Here is a 17,295-nt window from a genome sequence, read left to right as displayed (position 1 = left end):
ATTAATATGGAGTTGCCCCCCCCCCCCCCCTTTACTGATATAACAGCCTCCACCGTCCAAAATGTTTTTTGTGACTGTGACATCAGACTTCTGCTACAGTACCACCTTTACCCTCAAGCCGGAGCTTTTGGATTCCCATTACCCTCAGCCTATATGCTACAGTACATCTAGTCATTGAGCAGACTATCCCCTGCTTGACTCTAAGGTCTCTAAAGTCAAGGTACATGCGTATAGTAGGAAGGCGAGATAAAGAGCAGTAATGCCACAGATCAGTTCATCCCCGGGGTTAGGCTGTTGGCAGCAGGGTATTTACACTGTGTCCTCTCACACAGGCTGTACGTGTGCTGCTACACCAGTGGAGGATGGCCAGCATGGGAGTTGTTTCCTGGACTGTGAGCTACATGCATGTAGATGTGTAATAGTATACTGGAAGGGTCGTGCTCTTTCCTCAGCTGTGCCCATAACTACAGTAAGAAAGCTCTGCAGCGGTTTATGTTTTTCTGAATCCGCCCCTGGACAAATTTGGCTGTTGGGGCGCAAAAAAAATGGCTGGATTTCCAGTGTTAAAAATAAACAGCGGGGCAAACTGTAGCCAGCTTTCAAACACTTTCCCAACTGATCAAAGAAGACGTCATTGAGTTCTGCAGAGTTGGAAAAAAAGTTTAGGTTGGAGAGGGGAAAAAAGGAGGTATTGAGTCAGAGGGAAAGAGTGAGTTTCTACAGTAGTCACAGACACAGAATGGCCCAGCAGCACAGACCTGGGCTCCTTTAGGTTCACTGTGATGGAAACCTGGTGCCGGTTTGAGCCTAACACATGGAAGCGGTGACTTTTTGTACTGTCTTTGACAGCACAAGTTTGTAGTTACTAATTCAATTTTGGTGTGTTGTATGCCATGCATGCCAACTCTTCAGGTGAGGTACAGTAGCCTTGTAGTGTTAATTCCTCTTGTCAACAGACCTTGAGGATTTTGTAAAGTGAATCTGCTCCTCAGTACCCTAATGGAGAGTAGTCTTCTGATCAAAGCTGGGTGTCCTCTTCTTAACCACTAAAAGACCAAAGTCCTCTACCGACTGCTGGATTAGGACTCAGCCCTAATTGCAACACCTGTCATCAAACATGGGGGTTTGTCACAGGCAGTTAACAAATCTGTGTCGGCATAGCGATAACCCAGTCACTAATCCCAACCGCTCTCCTTTGTGTGTCCCTCAGATGATCCTGGCTGTGCAGCAGGATGAGATAGTGTTGTCTGAGAGCAGAGGAGTCCAGGACCACCATGCCCACTGGAAGTCCACACTCTGGCAAGACACTGTAGGACACACAGGTGAGTCTATAGTTCTGTCTCCTATCAGCGATATTAACAGTGCTTCTATAAGTGGTAGTGATTACAGGTAAGTCACTTAGTACATTTTAAGCAGTGCAGGGAGTGGAAGATTATAGCTATTGTAGTGTTGCCAACTAGACTGATAATGCAGTGACTTTACAGTAAGTGAGCCGTAGCTACCTTCAGTAACACATTACAGTTGTCAAATCAAGCTTTTATATGTCTCAAACCGCACCTTACAGTGCTTTGATTCACTCCCTTCAGATGTCTGGTCATGCCCCTCCTTCCCTAATCTAAAACCCTTTGAGGTTCCCTGGAAGTCATTTCACACATAACAGCCATGAAGGCTTGTTGGTCACACTGGCGCTGATGGTACCTTTCCTGGAAAAGGTCTAAAATAAGAAGTACAGGCTGTCTTTGTAATTATTAGATGCTCTCCTGTGCAATTATGCCTTTTTCTTTGGTCTTTTCACTCAGATGTTATCCGATTAAACTTAGTCCGTGACTGATGGCCTCTCGTAGGAATCATTAGTCGCTAAGTGTAGTGTGGTAATGTCTATTTGGAACGAGTCTGCTCAACCATGACCAATCTGAGTTACAGCAGTGTGACGACAACTGAAATGATGTCACCCAACAGATGTCTGCCTTGCCTTCCATAGTATCTCTGACAGAATCGGTCTCCTTTGTCTTCCAGATCGCAATGGGAAACTCTGAGAGCCAGTACAGCCTTCAGGTGCCCAAGGGCACCAGCTTAATCCTCCCCGGGAAACAAAAACCCTACTCACTAAAGTTCCGCTCAACCAAAGAGGAGGTTCTTTCCCCCCATACGTGGTGGAAAGGTGGGCCAGGGGGCTCGGGTTACAAAGCCAGGGCTGTTGGCCGAGGCTGCCTCTCCCCCCAGCAGAGGAGAGGAGAGCCGTACGTCTCCAGACACTACGATTATGTCACCAAGGGGGTGAAGGGCAGTCCAAACTGCCGTCGTTGGCATGACTCCCCACCAGGAGGCGGCTCACAACTCCCATCTGAGAATGGCTGCTGCCCATTTGAAGGCAGTGGACGCCTGGACAGTAGAGTATCAGGGGAGCTCAACGACCATGCTCTGAACGGACACAGGAACCCAGAGAGGATGCCAGGAGAGGGTGAGGAGGGGCTGGAGGAGCAAAGCAGTCCCAGGGTGGTCATCAAGAAGGATGGTAGTTTGAGGGTGGAGTTCACCAACACTAACAGTGGTCTGCTCCTGGACGAGGCCTCTGGGCCGGTGCAGCTGCTCAAATTCTCCCCCACCCTAGAGTCCACCCCAAGCCTTCCTGGCAGCAGCAGGGGGCCTGAGGCCCACCACGGAGCTCCGCAGCCAGCCTCAACCTCCACCACCAGGACCAGCAAGGGCAGCTCGCTGAGCTCCGAGGGGTCCTGGTACGACTCGCCCTGGGGGCACAGTGCGGACCTCTGCGACCAGGACCAGTCCTGCTCTCCCAGTAGGACTATGGGAAACAGTGGGGCTGACCAGTTGGAGGCCTTTGGCCAACAGTCTCCCCCAGTCTCCATATCAGATCTCTACAGGGACCCTAGTATGGCTGCCACCTTCCCCACCGCTAAGGACCTGTTGGCACAGTACAGGGAATCCCCCCATCACATCCAGCACCGGGCCTCCTTTGTTTCGGCCCTGGACGTGCCTACTGAGGAGGAGTGTCCGGAGGCCAGGCAGTACTCGTCCTACACCCTGCCCTGCCGTAAGGCCCGGCCCAGCGGAGAGCGCTCCACCCTGAAGAAGGGCTCTGGCGCGGTCAGAAGTCGCATGAGACGCCTCAGCGACTGGACTGGAAGTCTTAGCAGGAAGAAGCGGAAGACACAGGTGAATGGGGCTGTTGTATGGGCTTGTCTGTGTAGGTCAGGATCCTACCGCTCAAAACATCTACATTTTTTCAGAAACATTTGTCAATGTCCCTAAGTACTAACCCCACAAAGAGCAAGCAGAAGCGACAGTGGCAAGGAAACACTTCCGCTCAGGTTCTAAACTAATGATGTTCTTCACAGGGTGCATACAGATCTATGAACTATCTTCATGGCTTGGTATGTACAACCAGTATGCCTACAGCTGTGTTTTCAGTTAGTTCTGTAGCCATAGCATATTGCTAGTCTCCATGTAGTCAAACTGTAGTCTGTAATAGAGGTATTGCCTTAGATTTACATGTAGCTTTTTTTTACCCCCCAATTTCGATCTTGTCTCATCGCTGCAACTCCCCAACGGGCTTGAGAGAGAGGGCATTCTAAAGCAGCAACCAGAAGCACAGCATGTTCTGTTTTCACCTCGACTACTCTTATGTTTTACAAGATTTTCTTCTTATAGAACCCTCAGGAAGGACATTCTCTTTTGATAATTGTGGTATATATTTTGACGCGTCCTCCGAAACATGACCCGCCTAACCGCTGCCGTGTCTTTGGCATCATTAAAAGTGAAGACCGTTATTTTAGCAAATCAATTCTCTGTATTTATTATTACGTGACTAAACTAATCATGTAAAGGTAATTAACTAGGAAGTCGGGGCACCACGGAAAATCTTCAGATTACAAAGTTATAATTTTCCGAATATAACTCTTCAGATATTTTAATATCTGATCAATTAGTCTTCTATTAATTAATTATTCTTTACCTCACGTCAGTCTCATTCCAAACGTCGTAAACTGTTGGTTATCTGTATGAACCCAGCCTTTACTATGAATAAGCCATACACCAATTGGCTTAGTAAGTAAATGATTAACTAACTAAATAATCACAGAAATGCATAAACAAACAAACAGTAGGTATTGGTTACAAGGATAGGGCCGATTCCCTTGTGGGCTAAGCCGATAAGACGGCTTGGTGGACAAAGGGAAGTGGGTGTGAACTGAGAAAGCGGGAAAGTCAAAAGGGATCACTACAGTTGATAATTATATTAATTGAAATGCTAAGCCTTTGCACATGAATGCTCACTCATTCGGGAATAATTGCAATCTATATATATTTACGCCCATGTGTAATTGTGATCTCTGTTGGAATCGTCAGTCCGTCTGCTGGAGAGTTCATCTGAGTCGCTCTCTCTCTTTCTGTTTCCCTGAAGATCAGTCTTTCGTGGTTAGAATGGATACTTCAGAAACATTCTCATAGAATAGATGTTTCGGCAGTTGTCAGTATTCACATCCCAGGTTTACATCATTTCTAGCTGCAGACTAGTAATTAGTACCTAAGATTTGCTCCTATTCTGTAGGGATCGATAGTCTCAGAGTTTAATCTTTTCCAGCCGTGTAGACAATGCTCCATGTGGTATGGTTAGGAATTCAATAACTACTCGCAATCACAGCTCACGCTGTGGGTTTGCTCAGTCTGAAGATGATTTTCTTAGGAGGGTGTTTTATTCGTAACCATAGAAAAGGCGGTTCCATGACACCAGATCATGTCTGTGCTCATGGCGGTGGGCCAATGACTTAGTTAAACTTTAATGGGAATACACATTAAAGGTTTAACATTACATCATTTCACAAATAGTTTCATCTTTACTCATTCATTTTATACAATAATTAGATGCAAACCTCATAAACAGAGTTAGGGTATTGTGGCTGTATTGTCTTTCATGGGGTCACAAACATGAAACAAAATGGACCGGGTCGTAGCTGGCTTCACCGACAATTTACACATTCTCCAAAATATGGATACGGTTCAGTTTTCAAATTCTGTGATGTAGTAGAATTTGGTGTGAGTTCCTTTGTTCTACTGTGAAACTCTGCATGAAAAGGGGAGAGCGTCTCCGCCAGCAATTTACAACCTCAGATAACAGAACCTGAGTGTAGGAGAGAGGGGGAAGCCACAATCTATACCCAGAAAGGGCCACGTCATGACACCGCGCTCCTTAACACTCCTTAACCAGCCGCAACACTGTGTCGGAGGAAGCACCATTCAACTGGTGACTGAGGTCACTCGGGAGGCCCTGCATTTTTACATTTGAGTCATTTGGCAGCCGCTCTTATCCAGAGCAACTTACACTAATGAATGCATACATTTTAATATTTATTCGTACTGGTCCCCCGTGGAAGTCGAACCCACAACCCTAGCATTGCAAGTGCCATGCTCAACAAACTGAGCCACACGGGACCCCCTTAGCTGTATCAGGTGTGTCTAGTCTCCTTTGGAATTTCCCTGTTTGAGATATGAATGTCTGTAGCTCCACAGGAGAATATGGTTATTATGTGCTTGGCACAGACCAGTGTTCCAACCCTGTTAGTGTCCTGTTAGGGAGGGGGGCAGGGGAAGCAACTCTCTGGCATTTTCTTGGCTGGGGACTGTTACTGTTACCTGGGCCATGTGCCTCAGCGGTCGGTGTCGTCTCGCCAGGAACACAACGTTGTCCCCGCCCCCGAGGACCACAATACCAGCTGTCTGAGGACCGAAAACCACAGGGTAGCGCAAAATGAAATTTGCAACGCGGATGGTGCATTGTGTCGGGACTAGAGATGCAGTAGTCTACCGGAGAGTAAGGCATGAAACCGAGAGGAACGATGAGAAGCCAAGGGGTATGCAGATTCCATGTCTACGTCTGGGTGGGTACAAGAAATCATGTCAGTTTCGTTACTAACCTCATGCTAATGGAGGGAATATGCTAAATGCCATGTGTTGGAAGCATAGCTTGCCATTGTAGGTGATTTGCTGTTGAGTGTGGTGGTGTTGGCGTGATTGGTTGAAACGGCATGTTATTTACCAGTTTACAGCAGGTCTGTATGACGTATAGTTCAGTGTTGCAGCATGGGTCAGACGGCTGAGAACAGGACCTGTAAAAGGACACCAGACTGTTTTGTACAGGATAAGAATAACCATGACTTGTATGCCAAATCACTGGCTAGTGTGTTTGTGTACATCTGTGTTATGGATCTGCAATAGCTTATTTATAATTTGTAAGTCGCTCTGGATAAGAGCGTCTGCTAAATGACTTAAATGTAAATGTAAAAATGTAGAGCATTTATCCCCATAAATGTAATCACAATAGTCATATTTTCTGCAACAAAGGCTAAGTAGGTAATTGCTAAAAATGTGCGTTGTAAGATTTTCCCAAATTAGTTTAACTGCTCGTAAACGTGGCCCTCTGTGACCTTGTCTTTAAATCAAACATTATGCACCAATTCAATAGCTCTTTTCAACTTGAACACACTTTTCAGACAATGCCAAGATAATTGCTGTAAGACTTTAACATCTCTGTTGCAGTGAGTCCCAGCTCAAGATTTAGAAACACCACCTCGCTCATAATGATGAGGTTGTCATGGTGATTAGGATTTGGTGGAGCTGCTCTGGGCTCTACTCACCACCCTGTCCTGCTCTCCAGAGAGCCAGTCCATAGTATGTTCTGTATGGATAGGCGCTCGTTCATTAGGGTCTGACAAAGGAAATCGGGGAAGGTAAAAGGACTTCCCTGAAGCACAGAGAAGGATATGTGCTCATTAATTTGGGTTTGACCCTCGTTGGGGGTAAAGCTTTCACTCTAAACTACTAGACCTCACCTAAGCCCTAATAATCTCCTGCCATGTGTTGGGTTTGGGAAGAGACCTAGGACTCACAGCTTCCCTGCACTATTGAACTTGTTGACCTTTTCAGTGAGAAGGAGGAGGGCTTATGGAGGACTGTGATTTTGAAGTTGTTCTGGTTCCCAGCGCAGCTTCATAGGTCCATGAGAAACTCTCCACCAAACCCTGGTCAATCCGAGTAACACTCAAACCCCCATTCTCCTTTAAACTCCACCCTACCTCAAATGTGTGTCCTCTGTAGGTTTTAGGCAACCCTGGCCTTCAGGACAGATTAGTAATGAGCAGAGGGATATTTTTAGAGATAAATGGTCTCTTTCAGTGTTCTGACTCAAACTGTGAATTCTTCATGGGCAAATGTTGGAGCGTGATGCTTCCAACTGAGCTCTGGATAGTTTAATTGGAGCCATTCAGAGTTTTTATAGCTTCATGCTGACACATTCACTGGGTCTCCTTTCCCTCTGGTGACTCTGGAGTCCAGGACAGAGACCGTTCAGGGGCCCCACCCTGGCCTTGTTCTGCTCCTGTCTGGAGCTCTCCGCTGGGTCTCTTGTTTCACCAAGGCCACTTAATCACCCACAGCTTCCAGTTGGCTCATTAATCCATATATCACCAAATCACGGCATCACAGCCCATTTTCAACGAGTCAACCCAAATCAGGACTAATTCCAGCTCTTTTTTCCCTCCAGCTGGGCTCCAGAGCCAGCCTCTCAGGTCCAGTCCAGGTCCTTATGAGAAACAGCTGGGGGAGAGGTGGGAGGAAAGGGGTGATTAGGGGAGACTGCTGGAAGAAAGAGGATACTGAGGGAGAAAGGGAGACTGACTGACAGCCGGGAGGAAGGGGGTAGACTGAGCGAGAGACTGGGGAAGGGCATCAGAACACTGTGTTTGAAGTGCACTCAACTCAGTTGCCAGGGGAGACCAGATGCTGCAATCTATTGGAGTGCAGGTGGGCTTTCATTACCCCTGAAAGAGAAAGAGTTCAATCCCATGAAGTAGTGTTCTACTGGGGTCAGGAAACCAGGGTGCCCTCACCGACGCAATTAAATTGTCTCAGTCTCAAGAACTTTAGTCGCCAGAGTGCCAGGTTCAGGAATTGAAGTGTTTTTCTTGTGGGACTCCTCACTCTCTCACCTCATCCCACCCTCTCTCCCTACCCTCTCTCCCTACCCTCTCCTCACTCTCTCACCTCATCCCTACCCTCTCTCCCTACCCTCTCCTCCCTACCCTCTCTCCCTACCCTCTCTCCCTACCCTCTCTCCCTACCCTCTCCTCCTCTCTCACCTCATCCCACCCTCTCCCCACCCTCTCTCCCTACCCTCTCCTCACTCTCTCACCTCATCCCACCCTCTCCTCACTCTCTCACCTCATCCCACCCTCTCTCTCTACCCTCTCCTCACTCTCTCACCTCATCCCACCCTCTCTCCCTACCCTCTCTCCCTACCCTCTCCTCACACTCACCTCATCCCACCCTCTCTCCCTACCCTCTCTCCCTACCCTCTCCTCACTCTCACCTCATCCCACCCTCTCTCCCTACCCTCTCCTCACTCTCACCTCATCCCACCCTCTCCCCACCATCTCTCTCTACCCTCTCACCTCATCCCACCCTCTCCCCACCATCTCTCCCTACCCTCTCCTCACTCTCACCTCGTCCCACCCTCTCTCTCTACCCTCTCCTCACTCTCACCTCGTCCCACCCTCTCTCTCGTCCCACCCTCTCCTCACTCTCTCACCTCGTCCCACCCTCTCTCCCTACCCTCTCCTTACGCTCTCACCTCGTCCCACCCCCCCTCCCTACCCTCTCTCCCTACCCTCTTCTTCTCTCTATGTGCTTCCAGGAGCCCCGGTATAAGGATGGCAGCGAGGTCTTTGACAGTGGAGTGGACGGCCTGACAGCTGACACCAGCTCTCCCTCCCAAGTATCCAGCCTGTGGTACCCTGGCGGTGTGGGGGCCTCCCGGGCCCAGTCGGCAGGGGCCCTCCACCACAGCAACGATGCCCTTCGTCAGAACATCTATGAGAACTTCATGCGGGAGCTGGAGACAGGGACTGGACAGGGCAGTAGTGGAGGAGGGGGAGCTGGAGAAAGGAGAGACCCGTCTACGGGGACAGAAGAGGGGGAGAGCAGCAGTGAGTCTGCAGGGGGCTCTCTGGAGCAGCTGGACTTGCTGTTTGAGAAGGAGCAGGGGGTGGTACGCAGGGCCGGCTGGCTGTCCTTCAAACCCCTCCTCACCCTGCATAAGGACAGGAAGCTGGAGATGGTCACACGCAGGAAGTGGAAACAGTACTGGGTCACCCTGAAAGGTGAGTACTGTAGGGGTGGGTGAGCAGAGGGAAACAGGGTTTGGCACATTGCCGTCTAAGGTCCAGTCGATCAGAAATGAATTGGACCTTGAATAGCTGACTGAAATGGAGTGGGGCTTGATGTTCTCTAGGTTGGGTCACATTGAAAGGCGAGTTAAAGGTGTGAGGAGAGTAGAGGGTAACAGAAGGTTAGAGAGTGTTCCAATTTTCAGGTCCAGTTGATATGACCACTGTATCATGGAATACATCAACTGAAATGTAATTTACGCTGGGAGACAGACGAGAAGGACAGGTTCAAACTTTAAATCACATTAAAGTTCAAGTAAAACTCTCTCTTGAAGAGAGTACAGACGTATCACTTAAGTGAGGACAGCAGCTTCATGTGGTTTCCTTTACATAGCCTGTGCATTAAATTTACCATAGACTGATTCTTCACTATCCTAAAAGCTTACAGGGAATTATTCTGGTGTATTTACCTGCTAAATGGGTAAACCTCAGGCCAGGTGCTAAATGGGTAAACCTCAGGCCAGGTGCTAAATGGGTAAACCTCAGGCCAGGTGCTAAATGGGTAAACCTCAGGCCAGGTGCTAAATGGGTATGTGGACCCTCAGCCTTCCTTCCACTTTACTGTAAAATGACTCAAGATCAGCAGAGACAAATGACAGTTTGAGGTCATTCTTCTGAGGTGTGGTCTTCCTCCCTCTAACAACCATCCTCTTCCTCTCCCTGCAGGTTGTACCTTGTTGTTCTATGGGAAGGGTTCTCCAGAGCAGGAGCTGTCTCCGCGCTACGCCCTGTTCGCAGAGGACAGTATCGTCCAGGCCGTTCCTGAGCACCCCAAGAAGGAGAACGTCTTCTGTCTCAGCAACAACTACGGCGATGTCTACCTCTTCCAGGTGAGGCGTGCCGACTTACCTCACTCTCCAAACTGAACAAAGTACTGTCGATGCCAACCGTAGTTACCCCAATTGATGGAGATGCCGGAGAAGCTGTAGATGCTTGTAGATGCTAAACTGTCTGTTCTGGGAAAAAAATCCACGTGTTTTGTATACATACAGTACGTCGCCATGTGCTCACAGAGGTCACACTAGGTCATACTACCACTGTTTGAACTGTATTGCTCAGTCCAGCAGGTCACTCCTCCACAGTTACTGCCTGCGTGGCGTTAGCTTGGCGTTAGCTTGGCGTTAGCTTGGCGTTAGCTTGGCGTTAGCTCCCTGAGCACGTCGTGGTGTTGGCGGTCGGATTTCCCCCATTGCTCTGCTCGGCTCCCTGTCAAGCTAAGTGTTCCAGCTAATTCAACACACAATTAAGGAGCAGAAGCTGTTACTTAGTGGGGAATGTTTTGTGTACCCTGAAAGGAACGTGTGTCCTGTGCTGCTGGGGCAGCTAACGTGGTTTGATAGCCTCTTCCTGCTTGGCCAGTCAAGCGGAACGTGTTCTGGTGACGTGTCCACAGTGGTTTTGTCTGCTGCTAGATTACACTGACTGTGTCATTTTGTGATTAACATGGGTAACCGGGATTCCAGCACTGTCCTGGGAACACTCTTCACATTTCCCATGGAAAAAATAGGACAAGACCCGGCAAATGAACATTTCTCCTCCAATGTCGGAATGAATGCAATTCCACAACATCTACAACACACTCAGCATCAGATTAGCAAAAAACATGTAGTGGTACATTATCCAAACAGGTTGTTCCATGGAAGCCTTTAGTCTAGCGTATTTATCGCCAGACTGCACATGCAACCAGAATGCAGTTAATGAACCCTACAGGAAACCTCTACTTATAGCCTATAAAATAACGTGTGCCTCTTTGAGCTGACATTGTGACCCTTCAGACAGTCCCACATTTGATAGGTCTTTGCACAATCCACTACATGGGCATCTCTGTCAGACAAGAAGTCTGTTAGAATTTTCCCTGATGCATCAGAAATGTTATCGTCTCCTGTCATAGAGCCTTAGGCTATTTTCCTATCCAGTCATCCCACTGAAGCCCCGACTCCTGTCTCGTATGGAAATTCCTAACTTTATTCTGTAATCCATAGGTTGCATTATCAAAGCATGCCTATGCATGTCAAAATACCGCGACAACGTTTCTCCCACTTTTCTGTACTGTCTCATACTTCCTGCCCATATGAGAGCGTCAGTAGAGAATGTGTGATCAACCAACGGTATGGGAGTAGAAATTGATATTTTTAAAACGGAGTTGTTCCTCATTAAGATACCTTGAAATTTAAACTATGTCCACTCTTCATCTCCCTGTTATTCATGAGCTGGTCTGCTGTATGTATAATCGTCAACTATATTTTCCCATATTGAAGGAGGTTATCTAGCAAGCTTAGCAACTTTGGCCATTTTACTTTTTTGGACTGCCGTTACAAACTTTGTATGCTTCGACAAAGCTGTACTCGGGAGGCGCTCGAGTCCTGAGCACGCTCCGTGTCAAGAGAACCTGCTGTAACCTTTTATTTAACTCGGCAAGTCAGTTAAGAACAAATTCTTATTTACAATGACGGCCTACCCTGGCCAAACCCGGACGACGCTGGGCCAATTGTGCGCCGCTCTACTGCCGGATGTGATGCAGCCTGAATTCGAACCAGGTACTGCAGCGATGCCTCTTGCGCTGAGATGCTGTGTATTAGAAATGCGCTGAATTAATTGAGGAACATGACAACGCTCAGATTTTCTGAATGGTTTGTTTCATAATTCACAACAATGTCGTTGGTGAACAAAGATAATTACTCTGTAATGACTAAATATAGATTTAATTTGCGCTGAAACCTTTACATAGTGACGCAGCCAAGTCGACAAGGTGGCGCCGCGACCCTCTTATGTCGAGAGCTCTGACATCTTGGTTTTAAAAGCTGTTAATGTGCACTTCCGATTTCTGCTGTATTTCCCGTGACTCTCGGGAGAAATATGAATTGCTCCCGGTATTGAAATTTGGTAGATTTTCAGGAAAATATGAATCCCTAGTGTGAGCTAAACAATGTCGAACAAACACGCTATTCAGCAAATTCAGGCTGTATAATAGTGGATGGAGATGTTTTACAAGTGTACTTGCACACATACGCGCTCGCACACACTTGTTGTGTATTTTTAGACTGTATAATCGAGTAGACCAAGTTAATGATTCTAGCTCGTAAATTATTATATGGAGAAGATTTCAACTCCAGCTGGAAGGTTTCTGTTTGTGTTCATATTTTGAAGAGCATCTGACTCCCTGACCTTTATTTTCTCTGTTGGATACAGAGATTCCCCTCTCACGTTTACGAGCTTTTTCTGAGTGTAGCGCATGAAATCCCAGTTGTGGTGTTCGGGGTAAAGCTAGTAAAATGGTGAAGTGGACTTAACATCTCTGGAGAGTCTTAAGAGGTCAGGAAACCACTGACGTTATAAACTGGAGCACTCTAGAACCCTGTGTTCTGTGTTCTCGCTCTCATTGTGTCCTGCACGAGTCACTCCTCCTCCTCCCTCAGATTCCATACCATGTCCTCTGATCATTTGTTTTGTCGAGGTATATTAGCCTTTCAAGATTGACTGTATTGACTGAAGTTACATAATTGCGCATAGATTGGGGAAATCTGATATTGTGGTGATATGCCGGAGTATATGAACACAATATGCGTTAGAGCTGTCAATCATCCGGATTTAGAGCCCAACCCTTAACATGTCGTTCATGACGTCACTATCGTCGCTGCGTCCTGCAGTGCTCATACCATCTCATAAACCGTTGAGAACAGATTATTTTACAGTAATAATCTAGTTTGTACATTTATGGTCTAATCTCAAACCTCCATCTAATGTCCCACCTTCACCTCTCTGTGTTCAGGCCAGCAACCAGACAGACATGGAGAACTGGGTGACAGCCATCCACTCTGCCAGTGCCTCTCTGTTCGCTAAGCGCCACGGCAAGGAGGACACAGTACGTCTGCTGAAGAGCCAGATCAGAGGCCTGCTGCAGAAGGTAGACATGGACGGTAAGATGAAGAAGATGGCTGAGCTGCAGCTGTCCATCGTCAGTGACCCTAAGAACAGGAAGGCCATCGAGAACCAGGTGAGGAGGAGGATCAGCGGTTGTTATAGCGATTTGTGTTGTGGTGTCACAGGGAAGTATTGGTTAGTGTCCCTGAAAGAAACATGTTTTGGTTGTTGTTTTAATGTTCTGTTCAGGTTGTTTGGTTGGGAGTCTAGCAGCCCTAAAAATACGTGATGTGAATCACACCGTGCGACTAAAACCCCATGTCTTGTTTCTGTAAGCGGTGGAAGTGGCCTAAATGTAGCTAGTGGCCGTCAAAACACATACTCGGGGGAGAGAAGTGGCACGCTGCTATTTCCCATTGCATTCATATTGGGAATATAGATGTTGTGTACAATGGGCTCTCAACATGTGTTATCCCCTGTAAACAGCCTGACTGAGGAGAGAAACCAGAACCAATCACTGATTTCCCCCCCACAGCTAAAACTGTCTTGTACATGTAACGGCGATGGCTAAAGATTAGCTTATCACCTACCCACCTACTTAACCTCTTGGGGCTAGGTGGGACGCTAGCGTGCCACCCGTGGTGCACTCCATCAACAGCAGGTGCATTTCAAGAGCGGCAAATTTGAATCCAAATAAATGTCAAAATTCAAATTTTTCAAAAATACAACTATTTTACACCATTTGAAAGATAAACATCTCCTTAATCTAACCACGTTTTACGATTTCAAAAAGGTTTTACGGCGAAAGCATAAATTTAGAGTATGTTAGGACAGTACATTTACAAGAGTTGTGTGTAATGTTTTGTCAAGTCAAAGACAGGGTCACCAAAACCATAAAACCAGCTAAAATGATGCACTAACCTTTTACAATCTCCATCAGATGACACTCCTAGGACATTATGTTAGACAATGCATGCATTTTTAGTTCTATCAAGTTCATATTTATATCCAAAAACAGCGTTTTACTATGGCATTGATGTTGAGGAAATCGTTTCCCTCCAATAACCGGCAGTCAAGTCAGCGTCACAAATTAAATAATTAAAATTAGAAAACATTGGTAAAATATTATATTGTCATTTAAAGAATTATAGATTTACATCTTTTGAACGCAATCAACTTGCCAGATTTAAAAATAACCTTACTGGGAAATCACACTTTGCAATAATCTGAGCACTGCGCCCAGAAAAATACGCGTTGCGATACAGACTAGACGTCATGTTGGGGAGATCTAAAATCGAAAATACTATGTAAATAATCCATTACCTTTGATTCTCTTCATCAGATGTCACTTCCAGGTATCACAGGTCCATAACGAATGTAGTTTTGTTCAAAAAAGCTCATCATTTATGTCCAAAAATCTCCGTCTCGTTAGCACATGATGTAAGCCAGCCGGACTTCTCGTCATGAACGAGGGGAAAAAATATATTTCCGTTCGTTCAAACATGTCAAACGTTGTATAGCATAAATCATTAGGGCCTTTTTTAACCAGAACATGAATAATATTCAAGGTGGACGAATGCATACTCTTTTATAACGTATTGGAACGAGGGTACCCAACATGAACTCGCGCGTCAGAGTCTAATCGGCCATCACCGTTCCATGGCTCTTGTTCGGTCAGATTTCCCTCCAGAAGATTCAAAACACTTTGTAAAGGCTGGTGACATCTAGTGGAAGCAATAGGAAGTGCCAAAATATTCCTAAACCCCTGTGTTTTTCAATGGGATAGGTTTAAAGTCAATACAACACATCAGGTATCCACTTCCTGTCAGAAAATGTCTCAGGGTTTTGCCTGCCAAATGAGTTCTGTTATACTCACAGACACCATTCAAACAGTTTTAGAAACTTTAGAGTGTTTTCTATCCATATATAATAAGTATATGCATATTCTAGTTACTGGGTAGGATTAGTAACCAGATTAAATCGGGTACATTTTTTTTATCCAGACGTGCAAATGCTGCCCCCTAGCCCCAACAGGTTAAGAGTCTATATCAGATTCATAGGGACTCTACTTCCACTGCAAGACCTGAGAGCTCAACATCTGAACGCGCACGTTTTTCCTACTAATCTCAGCGATGAGGTAACATTGCGGTGAAAAAGGTGAATGGCTCATGGGAATGACATGGAGGGCAGTGTGTCTTCCCCACTGACTTAGTGTCTGTTTCACGTTAGTTATCACGGCACCTCGGGACAGAGAGACGGAGCAGTCTGGAGCCAATGATGGGGTCAGAGGGGAAAGGGCGGGGTTAGGCCCCGAGACGGGCGCCCACGGCTGATGATGGGGGGGGGGGGGGGGGTTAGAGGTCAGGGGGTGCTACAAAGGGGCACTTTGATGTCTACCCTCCCCCTTCTCAAAATCAGTGCCAGCAGACCTTTTTGAACTCTCTCTATTCCCCCTCCATAGTGAAGTTCTAATCCGGGGGAGGAGGAGGGGAGAGAGAGGAAAGTCAAAGGAGGCTGTATCTAAGGGAAGGCCCATTCCTGCCTTTTTTTTATGGGCCTGATATGGAGACTAGGTAGGATTTCTCTAAAGCCAGATGGGTGCAGCATGCCTTCACAGTGAAGATAGCGTCTCTCTCTGCCTTAGTCCAGGTTTTGCCAGCTGCACAGAGACACACACACACACACATACCTCTCTCTGATTCTCAATCCGATAATGGCCATGCTTCTTTGATACGATGACGGATTAACATTGCCTGGCAGAATCAATCAGACATTTGAGTGTGGCGCTTCCATTTGTGGCTATGCAGTGTCCAATATTAAACAGTATCAGCTATCAAACCCTAATTCTCCTCCCCCTTTGTATCCTCTCCTGTCCCCCAGAATACACCATGGTTATGGCTTTAGAGAAGCCATGGGGATACAGGGTTATCTCAGCTGATTTACCAAGCATGACAGTTAGGACAACACAGCCCTGCCCAGACTCTGACGCTGGGAATACACTATATTAATGACACACGCCCATACACTAGATGTCTGTATACCGGGATCACATTGGCTCCCGAAAGGCATGATGTTGATCATGTCATTTGGCTGAAACTTTACGTGTGTTAGCGCCGTCTGAACACACAGCATAGTGCAGCAGGCTCATTGTTGGTCTTTACAGTCCTGTTGTTGTGATGGTGGAATGTTCTAGGCTCAGACAAGCTCCCCTCCCCAAGTCATTCCCAACCATGCAGAATTCCATCAATGTGAATCAGCCTTCATGGGAGGACTTTATACTGCTCTGTATTGTAAATGAACTCTCCTCAGACCAGCCCTATTAAAGTCAATTATATAGAGAGTCGTTTAACTCCATGGTTTTCTCGTTAAAGTGAACCTCCGAAGCTAACAAAATAAGCACCCTCTCATACTTAGTGAGAAAAGGGCATGTGTTCATTCTCTGTGCGTGTGCTTGTTGGTGAGTGTGCTGTGTGTATTTAGGGGGGAAGGGTTATATGGTAGTCTGGTGCTTGGCACCTCCCTTCCATGACTTTTATTGCAGAGAATAAGAGAGACTGCATCACACACACACACACACACACACACACACACACACACACACACACACACACACACACACACACACACACACACACCCGCTCCACAACCCTCCCTCACTATTATCAACCTTAATGCCCTGCCCTCACCCAGCAGCGGCTTGTGCCCCCCCACCACCACATCTGTAAGCAATCCCAGTTTGATGGAATGCACCTTAAACTATCTCCCCCCTCCCTATCTCCCCTCTCTGCCTGTCCCTCCCTCCCTGTTCCCACCTCCCTACCTCTCCAACTGTCCCTCCCTCCCTTTTCTTACCTCTCCAACTGTCCCTTATCACCACTCCTCCTTCCCTCTCTCCCTACAGATCCAGCAGTGGGAGCAGAACCTGGAGAAGTTTAACATGGACCTGTTCAGGATGCGCTGTTACCTGGCCAGCCTGCAGGGCGGCGAACTGCCCAACCCCAAGAGCCTGTTAGCTGCAGCCAGCCGGCCCTCCAAGACTGCCCTGGGACGCCTGGGTATCTTCTCTGTGTCCTCCTTCCACGCACTGGTGAGGCCCTTCATATGGCAGGTTGAGGGGCAGGGCTGTCTATCCAAATGATAGAGAAAGTACTCTAGTTGACCAGAGTTTGTCGTTTAGAAGTCTGGTCTGGCACGAAAG

General features: G+C 47.1%; 1 protein-coding gene across 4 annotated transcripts in view; it reads left to right on the top strand.

Annotated features, from left to right (window-relative positions):
- Positions 1 to 17,295, top strand: part of LOC106610786 (rho guanine nucleotide exchange factor TIAM2-like) — a 107,702-nt gene that overhangs the window by 27,560 nt on the left and 62,847 nt on the right. For 3 of the 4 annotated variants that reach the window (XM_014210361.3, XM_014210362.3, XM_014210363.3), the window contains exons 2-7: positions 1,211 to 1,322; positions 2,017 to 3,174; positions 8,705 to 9,170; positions 9,903 to 10,066; positions 13,006 to 13,230; positions 16,999 to 17,184. In XM_014210361.3, the coding sequence (XP_014065836.3) occupies positions 2,023 to 3,174; positions 8,705 to 9,170; positions 9,903 to 10,066; positions 13,006 to 13,230; positions 16,999 to 17,184 (2,193 nt within the window). In that variant the 5' untranslated portion in view covers positions 1,211 to 1,322; positions 2,017 to 2,022. The remainder of the gene's footprint in view (positions 1 to 1,210; positions 1,323 to 2,016; positions 3,175 to 8,704; positions 9,171 to 9,902; positions 10,067 to 13,005; positions 13,231 to 16,998; positions 17,185 to 17,295) is intronic. The other variant, XM_045723426.2, reaches the window with a different exon arrangement.

This window comes from Salmo salar, chromosome 09, assembly GCF_965601325.2.
Source record: "Salmo salar chromosome 09, fSalSal1, whole genome shotgun sequence".
Classification (NCBI taxonomy): Eukaryota; Metazoa; Chordata; class Actinopteri; order Salmoniformes; family Salmonidae; genus Salmo; species Salmo salar.
This window is presented reverse-complemented; position numbering and strand designations above follow the sequence as displayed.